Raw genomic sequence first — 14500 nt, forward strand, 5'->3', positions numbered from 1 at the left:
GGAGTGTAAATAAATGTCGAAGTCCTACTTCTCACCGAGTCTAGGCCTATTACGTTTGGATGCAACCACACAGAGAAAGGGCACAAAAATGATTGAGTCAGCTCTATAAGGGGCTCGGGAATAGCACCACCAGAGTTGATGCTGGTGTGAAAAGGGTATAAACACTTCTCAGGCTGTCCATGCCCATGGGTGCTTTCGAAGCACAACAATGACTAACTTCATAGCTCTGCTAGTAAACTTCAGTTTCTTCCTGCAGGACTCCTGCAAAATAACACGCAAAATTCCCTTCCCGCTAACAAATCAACATCTAGAGGTGGCTCTGCTGGCTGGAGCAAAGACAGGCTCTACAACTCATTTCGTGTTCTTCCCTTCTTATCATAAAACACTTCAGCAGCAAAGTTCAACTAGGCCAGCAACAGGTTTCCTGGAAGATGTCAAATCTGCTCTCGGTTCATTCGCTGTCGTTCACGCAAAACTACGTTCGCTCAATATATGTATGTCACTTCTGTCTCATGAAAAAAATCTTTCTTGCATCTGAGGTTGTCACGATTCTTCTTGTTAAGAAGTTTAATTCGCCGGATTTTTTTCCGAAGAGGTAAGAACAGTACAATGAATCAAATAGACGCAGAAACAGCAGTGCGGCAGCTACTGGCACTTACTCCTGTTCTTGACGAAACAAAATGGCTAGATCTTTTCTAGTGCATGTTGTTGTGCTTCTGAGCCGTGCAGTGTTGCACCGAAGAAAGACCTGAAGCTAGCGAGCAAAAGTGCTGATATAGATAGGAGTTAATGAAAAATTCTAAGTAATCTGCAATTCGCTCACGGCGTCGCCTTGCTTAGTCATGCAGAAGATGAGCTGCAAAGCATTATCAATGAGTAAGACAGGCAGAGGAGAACAGTGAGTCTAAAAATTAACAATCAGAAAACCAAAGTAACGTTCAACAATATCGCAAGGGAACAACAGTTCGCAATTGGTAGCGAGGTGCGGGAAAAGGAAATATGTCTACTAAGGACAGGTAGTAATTATTGATCGGAATCATGACAGGGAAATAGATAGAACAAAGGGGGTGGAGCACATATGAGAAGTCCTTCCAGATCACGAATGGTAGTTTACGGATAACTGTCAAGGCCAAAGTATACAACAGCTTTACCTCACTGGTACTCACCTATGATGCAGAAAAATGAAAGCTAACAAAAAGGGTTCTGGTTAAGTGAAGGACAGTGCAGCGAGATATGGAAGTTAGAAGACCGGAGATAAGTCAGGAGACCAGAAGCAGGCACAGTAGGTGAGGTAACAGACGCGGGTTAGAGACAACCTAGTCGAAATCAAGAGGAAGAAATGGGCTTGCGTATGACATGCGATGCGAAGGCAAGATAACCACTGGTCCTTAAGAGTAACATAGTGGACTCCGAGCGAAGGCGAGTGTAACAGGGGACGGCTGAAAGTTAGGTGGGTGGATGAGATTAAGAAGAGATTAACTAGCTGGCAAAGAACAGGGTTAATTGGAGAGGCACGGGAGAGGCCTTGCGCTGCAGTGGGTGCAGCCAGGGTGATGATGATGCATATGGGTCTAAAGCAAGCCACGTGAACAGAAGACGAATGACGCTGCATATGCTAGTGTTAGAGAATAAATACAGAGAGAACAGAATGTTTTGTGATAGAGCATGAACTGTTTTTTTGAGGGTAGACCAAGTAATAAGTGCTAAAAGATTTTCAGGGCAAATAATGGCGCAAGGAAATTCGCGTACTGGCTCTTTTCCAGACATTCAGGCGATAATTATTCATTGCGAAAGACTTTGATGAAGGGAGCTTTTATTGCAGATGAGTTTTACCCCTAAGTTGATGCCGATGATTATCTTACAAGAACACACTTTAAAACGTCATTTTTATCAGTGGCAGGATTGTTTCACCAAACATTGACAGCGGCACAGTTCAGTAAAGTGACAATTTTAGACAATGGACTAATCTTTATCAACTTCAAAAGTGAAAGACATTAACAGCAGCCAGTCGTGTACTGAGAGACATTGATGCCGCTAATATTCGTAGTGAGAGACTTCCATAGCCAAATATATTTTCGAGGACGGAGTGTTTACAGCATTAAATGTTTTGGGTAAAACCTTCATGAATAAAAAAATAACTGGAATGGCGGCAGATTTATTCGTCATTTCTTAGACAATTGCTAAATATAGCTTCGAGAATTGGTACATATGCCTTCATACATACTTTAGGAACGCACGAGCTTTGTTCATTTTAAAACTTCAATGCAATGTATACCAAGTGTTTCAGGGAGGACAGCCCAGCTAATCCGAGGTAGAGTTTTTGTGGTAAATAGAAGCTTTTTATGGAATAGCAATACAAGTGTTTCCTGACGTCAGAAAACAGAATCAAGTTAAAATTCGAATAATTATAATAGCTAACGTTTTAAGCATTACCGAGCGGCACCTGATTGCACTTTGATATTTCTAGCCTGTCATTAGTAATAACCTTGTCTGTTTTTACACTTCTGAAATCGCGATAATCCTTCCCGAAGTGGTTAAAATAGTTTGGACCATTTCTCGCGACGTCCGAGAACCATGCGCTTGTGGGAGGCGCAAAGTGACATCAATCCAATTGCGACACACTGTGCAGCACGTACCACGCGACACATTGAGCCCCGCTCGAGCTGCAGTGCTCCCCGCTGCTCGCAAATGTGTTGCTGCAGCGCTGGTGGTGTAGAGAATGCCACGTTCTACGTGTCTAACGGAGCGTCGACTTTGACTGGCGCAGCTGTGTGCCCTACAAGCACGCGGTATTTGAATGGTGCGAGAAACGACTCAAATTAATCGAGGTGCAGTGGCAAGGGTAACTGTGTTTTCAAAACTGTAAAAACCGGTATGGCTACTACTAACGTCCGGCTGTGAATCCCTTATTTCAATCAGGTGCCTATGTGTAATATTTTAAAAGTGAACTGTTAGAATTTAGCTTTTCCCTTTACTAATTAATATGATTTCCCTCTTTTTTGGTATTCATCACCGAGACTATAAACATTCAGGAAAAAGCTGCCCTTCTGCTCAAAAACCCTATGTTTAAAGATTATCAGCCGGCTTCCCTGAGAAACCTTGCATATCCTTCTCCCCTTTGTGCTTCAGTTGTTTTTGACTAGGTAAGAATGCATAGTTGCTTTTTGAAAATGTTTTGCCCAAGCACTTAAAACTCCACAGATATGAAATGATCCTCTGCTTATGAAAGCGTTACAAGAGTGCAGGTTTGTTTAAAGGAGTGCAACCTGTCTTGAAACGCTTCCACAGGTGGCAAAGCTACTTGCAATAAACTCGTATCATTGCGTTCCACGAGGATGTAGACATAAAAATAAGTGCGAGAAACAAAATCAGGCAGTAAAACTTCAGATTTTTTAAGTGAGAACGCTCAGGCATCGCCGTATTGTGTGCGCAATAAACTTACAAATCGTGAAAAACAGTGAGACGAACGGCTATAATTTCCAGAGCAAAAGCAGGCATCATCCACAAGCAGTTATCTGCCATGACTGCAGATTCATCATTCTCTATAAGAATCCGCATAGTGCACAAGTGCACTAAACTCGTATCTCGCTCCCTGTCTTCGCTGTGCTCTTCAGGTTCACACACAGAACGAGAGAAAACGACAGCGCCTTTGCCCTCATAGTATTAACTGATCATCTACAGCACTCACCTACGCGCTTGATTTTAGCAGCGGCTTTTTTCGCGCGCTATTTTTACTGATCACATGTTTACAATCCCAAAATATAATATCAGGCCCTAAAACAAAAATTAAAATGTAATCGGCTCATTTAGTTGAAGTAATCGTCCCTTAATTGTAATTTGTCCCGGTCACTTGCCCTCCTAGACTAGATAAGTACCAACAAGATCACTCCAATTTTTATTCAGCATGTTCAAAATATTCTGTGTGGAATAAGAAAAAAATATTAAAGACCTGGTATAGTTCGCAAGATGGTTTTATGCACAGCTTTGTTAGATGTCAACGGCACAATTAAGCGGTAAGAGGGAGCGCTCTCATTCTTGGGGTGCTCACTTGATCCAATTGAAGCCAATTATTCGTGGTGCTGCTCACCTCTAGGCCCCAACTTTACTCTCCTCATCGTTGCAGAAGAGAGGAAGCAGGCCTGACCTTCCGCTGGCACCCACTGGACGAAGGCGCCCAGTGCTGCCAATGCACATGGCTTCTTCCGTCCCAGTTAGGGTTCGATGAGGACGGACTCTTGCCACTGCTGGAAGACACAAGAAAGAAGATCAGTATTCACATCGTTGTGACTGGTGCAGCTCTAGAGACGGCCAAACTAGTTTTGGGAATGTTTAGTTTAGTTTAGTTTATATGGGCTTAACGTCAAAAGCGACTCTGGCTGTGAGGAATGCCACAGTTGAAGGGCGAATAGATCTACCTCTAGAGCACTTACTGACGCACTTGGTTGCAGGAACGTCAACAGCACAGTTAAGGGGTAAGAAAGAGCGCCCCCATTCGTGGGCTGCTCACTTGATCCCCTTGAACCCAATTATTCGCAGTCCTGCTTACCTCTAGGCACCAATGTCACTCCACTCATCGCTGCGGTGGCGAATAAGCGGGCCTTGGTTTCCGCTGGCACCCACGTGACGAAAGCGTATAGTGCGGCCAAGGCGAATGGCTTCTTCCTTTCGCAGTGAAGGTTCGATGGGCACAAACACTTGCCACTGCTGGAAGACACAAAAGAGAAGATCAGTGTTCATATCATAGCAACCGGCACAGCTCGCAAGACAGCCAAATCAATTTTGAGAACGTTTAGTTCAGTTTAGCTTATATGGGTTAGTATCCCAAAGCAGCTGAGTGGTGCCATAGTGAAGGGCGAATAAATGTATTATATGTTATTACTACTTAGCCTCTACACAATGGAAGAAAAAAAAACCGTGATGGAACATATGCTAAGGGCACGACGCGATGGACCTCAGAAGAGACAACAGGGAGCACATGACACTTGCATTGAGAAAAAATTCGCTTCGTTTGCTGAATGGAGTTTAATGCCTCAGAGGGGCTTAGGCTGTGAGGAATGCCATAGCGGAGGGCTCCGGATGATTTCGGCCAGCTGTGGTTCGTTGACGCGGGCTGACATTGCACAGCACACATGCCTCTAGTATTTCGCCTCTACCTAAATGAGGACGTCGTGGCCGAGATCGAACCTGCGTCTTTGGGAAAGCTGCCAAGCACAATAACTACCTAGCCATCACGGCAAAAATTTGGCGTTGAGTAAAAGGACCACAACTAAAGTGTGCATTGAGCACCGACAGAGAACTTCACTTTCCTATCCGATTTGGACAAAAATAAGGGAACGCGCTCGAACACGTGCTAATGCATGCCCCATAAAACATGCATTAATCATACTACACAACACTGCCACTAAGAACTAAAAATGAATGTAACGCGAGTATTTCACGAACGTATATATTGCTTTGAGTGACTGGGCTATTTAACTAATGGTATTTTATGCTGTGGTCACAAGTAATTACATTCCATGAAACAACCATAAAGAAAGGGAGAGGTAAGTGCAATTTTCCACGGGCGTGATCAGAGAATTCTGTGAAATGCAACTGACAAAAAACATTATCACTTCTTTGTCTGAAAAAGAACCAATACGCTTATACCATAAACATTCAAGCGAGGGCCCCCCACCCCCGCAAGTCGAAATTAGTAGCCGAGTGGGGTGGTGGGGGGAGACTATCCAGGAGCAGCGCCGAAATTCAAGATGGCGGCGACGTTTTCTCGCCAGAAAAAAAAAACGTAGTGCACATGGATTGAAAAAATCCTGATGTTCTTTCCAGCTCGAAGAGCTCGAAAAGCGCATCGACCACGTATTCTCTAAGCGCCGACGCATCGTTACTCAACTTTCTTCGAAGTTTTCATTTCCTGTAGTTTTGCTGTAGCAACTTCTCGAAATTCCTTTCCCGTTCTCATATCCGTTTCCAGTCGAACTTTAAGTCTCGAGACATTCGGTGAACGTTCCTTTAATTTTTCCGATGCCATTTTATGACCTCAAGTTTCTGCGCAACTGTGTACGAATGCATTGCCACCTTGACAGCGCCAAAACAAGACAAATGGCGCGTGACGAACGGGCGTGCGAATAGCTTGAGAAGCAGGATTGGATTGGATTGGATTCTTGGACTGCATGGGGCAGGCTAGTGTTGCCTGGGTGCAGTGCGTGATAAGGGCGGGGAGCAGGCATGGGGGGAGAGGGCCCTTTCCCGGAATGGCGCGGAAAAATAAAATTTAACAGCGAAGTTAGGGGGTGTTTGTACGGAATTTTACGGTACGTGTGAGAAAAACCTGCTAAAATCCAGTTTGTGGAGAGGCTCAATGCTCGTATTTAAACAAAGAAACTTTACTTTTAATATTCATTATAACAATTTTGTTAGGAGGCTAGTAGGGAAATCTGTATATGTTTGTGCTTGTGTTCAGTGCCTTACATCCGCCCTTTTGGGCACAGATAATGCAGTAATTGTCGCTACTATGTGAGGAAAACCCTAGGTCTTTGTCCTCACTTCCAGCATGTCTGTCGCCCGAGGGCTAGGTATTCATGGGTGCTTAAAAGCAGTAGGCAGTTTGCGGAGCCTGCATGATATATATATATATATATATATATATATATATATATATATATATATATATATATATATATATATATATATATATATAGGATGAAGTCACCAGAAGTTGCAAAACATAAGATATAATTCACGACGTTTCGGCTGGAGGACCAGCCTTTTTCGAGGCTGGTCCGAAATATCCGAGGAGGCAGCCGAAACATCGTGAATTAAATCTTGTGTTTTTAAACTTCTGGTGACTTTACCCTATATTAATCAATCAGCTGCTAAGAAAATTTTTTTCATATATATGTATATATATACATATATTCTCTCGAAGAAAACAGACGTGGAGAAGAAATACTGTATTTTTCTTGACGCTTACGCCAGGGGCTTTGTCTGAACAAGGCTAGTCCCCGATCGAAATGTCAAGCAAGTCCATTGTTTCTTCACCGCGTCTTTTTTTCAAGTGTACTGCTAACTTAGACTATGATATATTACGGACCTTTATATATATATATATATATATATAAACGGGCCCGGTAAGATTATGGGTAGCAAATTCACTCGTGAGTATACAAGGCCTCCGCGGTGGCTCAGTGGTTATAGCGCTTGGCTGCTGACCCGAAAGACGTGGTTTCAATCTCGGCCATGGAGGTCAAACTTCAGTTGAGGCAGAATTCTAGACTTCCGCATACTGTGCAACTGTGCAATGTCAGTGCGTGGCAAAAAAACCTCAGGTGGTCAAAATTTCCTGGGCCCTTCACTACGGTGCCCCTCATAACCTGAGGTACTTTGGGACGTTAAACCCCCATAAACTATAAACCAAATGCGCGAGTATACGCTAATATTATTGTTTTCTTTATAGGGCATATGCCAGAGTGTTGAATCTGTATTAAATGTTTCATGAGGTCACCAGCATCACTCATTCCCAACGACAGTTTTGCAACACATATCAGCTATGAAATCCTCTACAAGCGACTCTGGGTAGTTTTCTGCACCAGATGCGCATTTTTAGCGGCAGTTCAGAGTTCGTCTTCGAACACAGTCAAGAGAGTAGTTTCCTAGTTAAAATTTGAGCACCCCGAATAACTAACAAATTGGCTTAGCTGTGACCTGAAAAGAAATCCTGGGAGTGATCTTAATCATTATTAGCTGTTCGTGCACCAAACACAGAGAGCCCTAGTGGAGTCTTCAGGCAACCACTGGACATGGGATGTGCAAAAACTCTCTGGGATATGCCATGCACCTAACCGCATGGACTCTCCTATTCACATCACCAAAAAAATGCTAATCCTTCCTGCGAACGTTGTTTCTACGGCCCAATGGTGGAAACTACTTGCGGCTACCGATAGTGTGGTGTGTCAGGTACAGCCACCCAAGACACATTTAATTCAATTCTTTTCTTTTTTTTTCAGAGGAGGAGACAGGACAAAAGGCCGCAGTAATGAATTCACGTGAGCTTGCCCCCTTACAAATTGGCATTCACTCAGATTCAAATTCAAATTCTTTATTTACATCTAAAAGTAAACAAAGATGTGTCCAACACTGTCTGGACCCGTAGCCGTAGGCTAGTCATGGGTCCAAAAAATGAAATACAATCATACAGACACTCCAGTACAAAGCAATTAGAACTTGTAACAGCGGGGTAGATACATGTGTATGAATACAAGTGCAGAAATGGGAAAAAAAACATTACACGGAACAACTCCATAATATGAAAAACATCGTCTATGTCCAAAAAAGAAAATTATAATAACGAATGCGCGCAGCAGGTTGAGTAAGCGTTAGTTCTTAGTATGTATTTGCCGAAAGAATTTTTTTGCTGTAGGAGTGAAATTTTGAGCGTATTTTACTTGCTTTGCTTACTTTGAATATAACAGGTGTTTTTTCACAAGTTAAGAGGGCACAGAAATATTACCATGATTTTAAGCAGTTTTTGAGGACACAGTTGGTATTGAAAATAATTGAGTGGGCATGAGTAAACATTTGTCCCTGAAAAAAAAATTATGTGGGAATAGCTAAAACATCCCAATTGGAACTGAAAGACAACTGGCCGTCCGCAGGGCGTCTCAAACGTCCCCAGGATATCCAATCGAGTTTCAGTACCCACTGGGATACTACACACTCCATACAGGTAAATACGACAAAACTAACTTAATCCTAGCATTTAGATTACAAAGAGGATCAAACGACCGTTGCTCCAAATGATGGAACAAAGAGGAAAGCATGTATGATAATGATTCCTTGCAAAAGTTTGCTCGTGGCATGGGTACATTCCAGGTTTCATCATGACGGGTATGGCAAAACGTTTCGTTCTTTTCGGGTTTTGCGATTTTCGCTAAGATGTTATCACTGATTTCAACACAGGACTTGAAGCAAACGAGCAACCTGTAACTGTACATTTTGAAAGTGGGATTAATACCATATCGCTAAAAGAGATCATGGGAATGATAATGGTAAGGAACATTTGCTATACATCTAACGCCTTTTGTATGTAGTAAGTGCAAGTTAGACAAGTTTGTGACACCAGTTGTGCCCCAAACCAATTACAATATTCGAGTGAAGAGAACACTACGGAATTAGGGTTTTCAGGAAGTATGCTTTTTGATCTGCATAAGACCCCTATAGCAAAGGCTAGTTTAGAACAAAGATGTTCTATATGCTTATTTTATGTTAAGCGCATTGAAAAGATATTATACCAATGACCTTTACAGAAACAACTATTTCCAATATGTTTGTGCCTAACCGTACATTAAGTTGCTCGGAAATGCGTTTTCCTTTCTCCGATCAGAACACAACCTTTGTTTTATTTGGATTTATACCAAGATGATTTGCATCAATCTATGTCTGAGTGTCGGCCAACACTTTATTTGCACAAAGTTTGATATCACTTTTGCAACTACCTGTAATGAAAACAGATTATTCATCCGCATAGGATACAAATCGTGGATTGTTTGCGCTGCAGATATGCCTTTTATATAAAATGAAAAAAGCGGCAGCTCTAGAATGCTCCCCTGTGGTACACCGGAGTTAATAGGTAGTGTTGATGGTTTCACATATAAAAGGAAAAAAGCAGCAGCTCTAGAATGCTCCCCTGTGGTACACCGGAGTTAATAGGTAGTGTTGATGGTTTCACATATAAAAGGAAAAAAGCGGCAGCTCTAGAATGCTCCCCTGTGGTACACCGGAGTTAATAGGTAGTGTTGATGATTTCAAATATAAAAGGAAAAAAGCAGCAGCTCTAGAATGCTCCCCTGTGGCACACCGGAGTTAATAGGTAGTGTTGATGGTTTCACATATAAAAGGAAAAAAGCAGCAGCTCTAGAATGCTCCCCTGTGGTACACCGGAGTTAATAGGTAGTGTTGATGGTTTCACATATAAAAGGAAAAAAGCGGCAGCTCTAGAATGCTCCCCTGTGGTACACCGGAGTTAATAGGTAGTGTTGATGATTTCACATATAAAAGGAAAAAAGCAGCAGCTCTAGAATGCTCCCCTGTGGTACACCGGAGTTAATAGGTAGTGTTGATGATTTCACATATAAAAGGAAAAAAGCGGCAGCTCTAGAATGCTCCCCTGTGGTACACCGGAGTCAATAGGTAGTGTTGATGGTTTCACATATAAAAGGAAAAAAGCAGCAGCTCTAGAATGCTCCCCTGTGGTACACCGGAGTTAATAGGTAGTGTTGGTGATTTCACATATAAAAGGAAAAAAGCAGCAGCTCTAGAATGCTCCCCTGTGGTACAACGGAGTTAATAGGTAGTGTTGATGGTTTCACATATAAAAGGAAAAAAGCGGCAGCTCTAGAATGCTCCCCTCTGGTACACCGGAGTTAATAGGTAGTGTTGATGGTTTCACATATAAAAGGAAAAAAGCAGCAGCTCTAGAATGCTCCCCTGTGGTACACCGGAGTTAATAGGTAGTGTTGATGATTTCACATTGTTTAATTCGCTGTATACCATTCTATACTGGAAATATGATTTTAGCAAGGCTTGCGTATTCGCACAGAAACCGTAGCTGCAAATCATGGAAAGGAGAATTTTATGATTGGGTCAAATGGCCTTGAAAAGCCTGTGTATAACCTACTACCAACGTCTTCTTCATAAAAAATTTGATGATTATTTCTTTCTGAGTACGAAGAGCTGTTAACATGCTGAATGTCATGTAGCAATTTATTTTGGTATAGGTATGATGCCATCCTTGTATGTATTGTTTCTTAATGCTTTTTGAGAATACGGGCACAACAGAAATAGGACAGTAGTTATGAAGGTTATTTCTATCGCCTTGCTTAAATATAGGTACCACTCGGGCTTCTGAAGAAGAATTTTATTTTTTTACTGGGTCACACCCCCTTGACATGGCCGTGTTTGCTAATAGGGAGGGGCCTCATGAAAATGCAAACCACCCGCTGGACTCTAGAGCAGCGGCGCCTTTTTGACAGGAAGCCCTCATATCTACTGACGAGAGTGATGGATTGGGGGCGGGGGAGGCACCTTCGCAGTAGGCAACGCGGAAGAGCTTGGAATCAAGAGGATTTAAATAAAATCTTCTGTAAACGGACCTGTAAGCATGACCGTTAATGCTCGCTATTTTTGTCTCTGAAGTGGCCAGCACCGTTGTCTCCAGTGGTGTCATGTTAAGAGGAAGCTCCAATGGTTTGAAATAAAACTGGATGGTTTATTTAAACGTTAGAAGCATTATCATCCGATGCTATATCCGCATTAGGATAACTGCTGCTCACACGAAAGTCCTGTTTACCTTTTCCCGGGTGAACCGCCGCCATATTTTCTTTTGAAACTTCCCCGGAAACGAGAAAAATCTTTTTGGGCTATATAAAGGAAAAAAAATGAAAAAGACACTTAGGTTCTGGCTTAAATTTGTGACTTTACAAGGCTAACGGTTGTTTCCTATTTTCTTAATTGATGCCTCTAAATACGCACACTCATTAGCATACACCTACATGCGTACTAGACGCGCAAAACACAAAATGTCTTTTGACAAATTCGAACGAACCTGCCTCCACGGCACAGGGGAGAGAGCGTTTGAATCGCACCAAAAGGGCCATTGGTTTGGTCGCGCCAACCCAAAACGGCCGCGTTCTTCGGTTGGTCACGAGGTTAAAGCAAGCATTTTGGAGTCATCCTTACCTGAAGCTCTGCCAACGGCGTGGTGGCGTAGAAGCAAGCCCTGTCTTCAGGTGGCACCCACGTGACGACAGCACATCGGACGCTTCCGACGTTCTGCTTTCGGCTCCGTTGGCACCGATGGCATGATCGCCACAGTCACCTGCCGCCAGTTCAAGAGAAAGCAAACATTACTGAGTGTCGCTTTCTTCCAGCATGCACCCGTGGTTTAACATGCATACGAATGCATGCGACACCTTTAATTGACAGTACGACTTTATTTCTGTGTTGAAAGCCTTTGAGCAAACTGAGAAAATAGGTACAAATATCGCTGTTTTCTATGCTTTTTTGTACAGACTGCACAAAATATGTGGCCCGAACTGCATCTTTAAGCACCTGATAAAGCACCTTTAGCTTTTGCATAGCAACTCGTGCGGGCGCTTTCAATAATCTGTCACATATAACACCTTGGCTTGAATGTGGGCGTTCTCACGTAGATTTCAGAAGTGCGGGAATATCCATGTCAGTGTGTGAGCTGTCTACGTTTCATTTTCTAAATGGGCTTGTTCACTGTAGGTAGCAGTAGCTGCTTCCATTCTCCAGATGCGATCTGCCTCAGTGTCAAAGCTGATGTGCTTGGAACTTTTGAGGTGATTCATAGTTCAAGGTTTAATGTCCCACAGCTGCTCAGGCTATGAGCGACACCGTAGTGCAGGGCTCCTGTAATTTCGACTACCTGGGGTTCATTAATGTGCACTGACATCACCCAGTACATGGGCCTCTAGAATTTCACCTCTGTCTTATACACCTCTGTCACCTCTGAATGTCACCTCTGTCTTATACGCAAAGCGTATAAGACAGCGCTCCGACTACCACGCAACACGTCTATAGAAAAAATCATGGCCCTGGGATTACACAACACCTTTGAGGAGCTACGAGAGGCGCAGCTTGAGTCGCAAAAACTCAGGCTGTTGCAAACAACGACAGGAAGAGCGCTCCTGCAGAGGCTCGGATACCGCGAGCAGATGCGACAAATGTCGAGGACGGCAACGATCCCCGACGAGCTTCGCAAGATCCTCAAGGTAGCTCCAATACCAAAAAACATGGATCCCACCTCCATTGAGGCAGAAGAGAAGCGAGGGCCGAATTCATTGAGAAAACGTACGCTCCTCAAGCCACGACCGTGTATACAGACGCGTCTTGGAGAGGAGGAGATACCAAAATCGCTGTAGCGGCGGTGGTCGATTCGTCTTTACGCGAAATGACCAGCGCATCTCTCCGAGGCTGCACAGCTGCAGAGCCCGAGGAAGTAGCCGTTGCTCTAGCGGTGGCGGAGGGCTATAGAACCGGGCGGTCACTAACAATACTTACGGACTCTCAAACAGCCTGCCGAAATTACATGAATGGCAGGATAGGTCGTCGCGCGCTCCGTATACTCCACCCAGCGAATGACAGAATTAAAAACCGAGAAGAACAAAACGACAAGATCCGACACAAAATTGTGTGGGTACAGGGGCACACGGGGGTGGCAGGGAACCGAGAGGCCGAAAAAATAGCTCGAGGATACATCACTTTCCGAGCTTCCGACGAGACCGCGGAACTCGCGCCAGCACCCAGGGAATACTCGGCCATACTACAAAACTATAGAGGCAGAAGAATGCGATATCCCCCACCGCACAAATCTCTCAACAGAGAGGAAGCTGTCACTTGGAGACAATTACAAACAGGCTCTCTCCCAAACCTACATATACTAAACAAAATGCACCCTACGATATACACGAACAAATGTCCCTGGTGCGACGAAAAACCTACACTATACCACATCACATGGGCCTGCCAAAACATAGACATGGTCCCTAGAATACAAAACCCGAGGGCGGAGCAGTGGGAGACTCTGCTGTCCAGCGACCGCTGCGAAGACCAACAAGGTCTGGTACAGCGAGCTCAACGGGCGGCAGTGGCCAGCGGAGCCCTGGACTGAGGGCAACCGACCACTGATTAGAGGCGGACGACTTCGACAGAGAAGGCTCCTGGGGGTAGAACCAAGACGTCTCTGAAGATGCGCCCAAACCGCAGGAAAAACCAGTAGTGCAAATAAAGTTTTCCCTTCCCTTCCCTCCATCGAAATTCGTCCACCGTGCCCAGGATTGAAACTGCGTCTCTCAGGTCAGCAGCCGTGTGCCATGAACACTAGCCACCGCGCCGGCGAGAGCTGTAGAGAAATGCGCCGTGAAAGTTATGATTAGATTGGGTTTATTGAGGTTTAACGTCCCGGAGCAACTCAGGCTATGACGGACGCCGTAGTGAAGGGCTCCGGAAATTTCGTGCACCTGGGGTTCTTTAACGGGCACTGACATCGCACAGCACATGGGCCTCCAGAGTTTCGCTTTCATCGAAATTCGGCTGCCGTGGCCGGGATCGAACCCGCTTCTTTCGGGTCAGCAGCCGAGCTCTGTAACCACTGAACTACCTCGGCGGGGCGTGAAAGTTATTAGTACTGAATTACTTCCAAGGTTCTGAAAAAACAAAGCAATACTGTTACAGGTTATGTTTAAAAAGGTAGTTATATAGGCCGGTCGAAACGAGCCTGGTGTGTCGGCGGCGAGATAACGAACCTCTTTGTTCCGACATCCCCACTTCTTTGCTGGTCCTTCAGGGGCCATGAGTAGACGACATAGTAGAGGGCTTGGGATTACATTTAACAACCTCACACCCGCGAATCGCTAGTAGTTGCATCAGCATTAAAGAGCGTCTCCCCCTCATCACCGGTGCACAAGGAGATATACAACTTCTG

General features: G+C 44.1%; 1 protein-coding gene across 4 annotated transcripts in view; it reads right to left on the bottom strand.

Moving 5' to 3' along the window:
• LOC149347442 (uncharacterized) overlaps positions 1-14500 on the bottom strand; it is a 197452-nt gene that overhangs the window by 166769 nt on the left and 16183 nt on the right. For all 4 annotated transcript variants that reach the window (XM_089587108.1, XM_089587107.1, XM_089587105.1 and 1 more), the window contains 3 exons: positions 11731-11869; positions 4547-4704; positions 4088-4244 (listed from right to left, as the gene is read on the bottom strand). In XM_089587108.1, coding sequence (XP_089443234.1) covers positions 4090-4244; positions 4547-4704; positions 11731-11869 — 452 coding nt within the window. In that variant the 3' untranslated portion in view covers positions 4088-4089. The remainder of the gene's footprint in view (positions 1-4087; positions 4245-4546; positions 4705-11730; positions 11870-14500) is intronic.

This window comes from Amblyomma mixtum, chromosome 4, assembly GCF_055824585.1.
Source record: "Amblyomma mixtum isolate Tamu chromosome 4, ASM5582458v1, whole genome shotgun sequence".
Taxonomy (NCBI): domain Eukaryota; kingdom Metazoa; phylum Arthropoda; class Arachnida; order Ixodida; family Ixodidae; genus Amblyomma; species Amblyomma mixtum.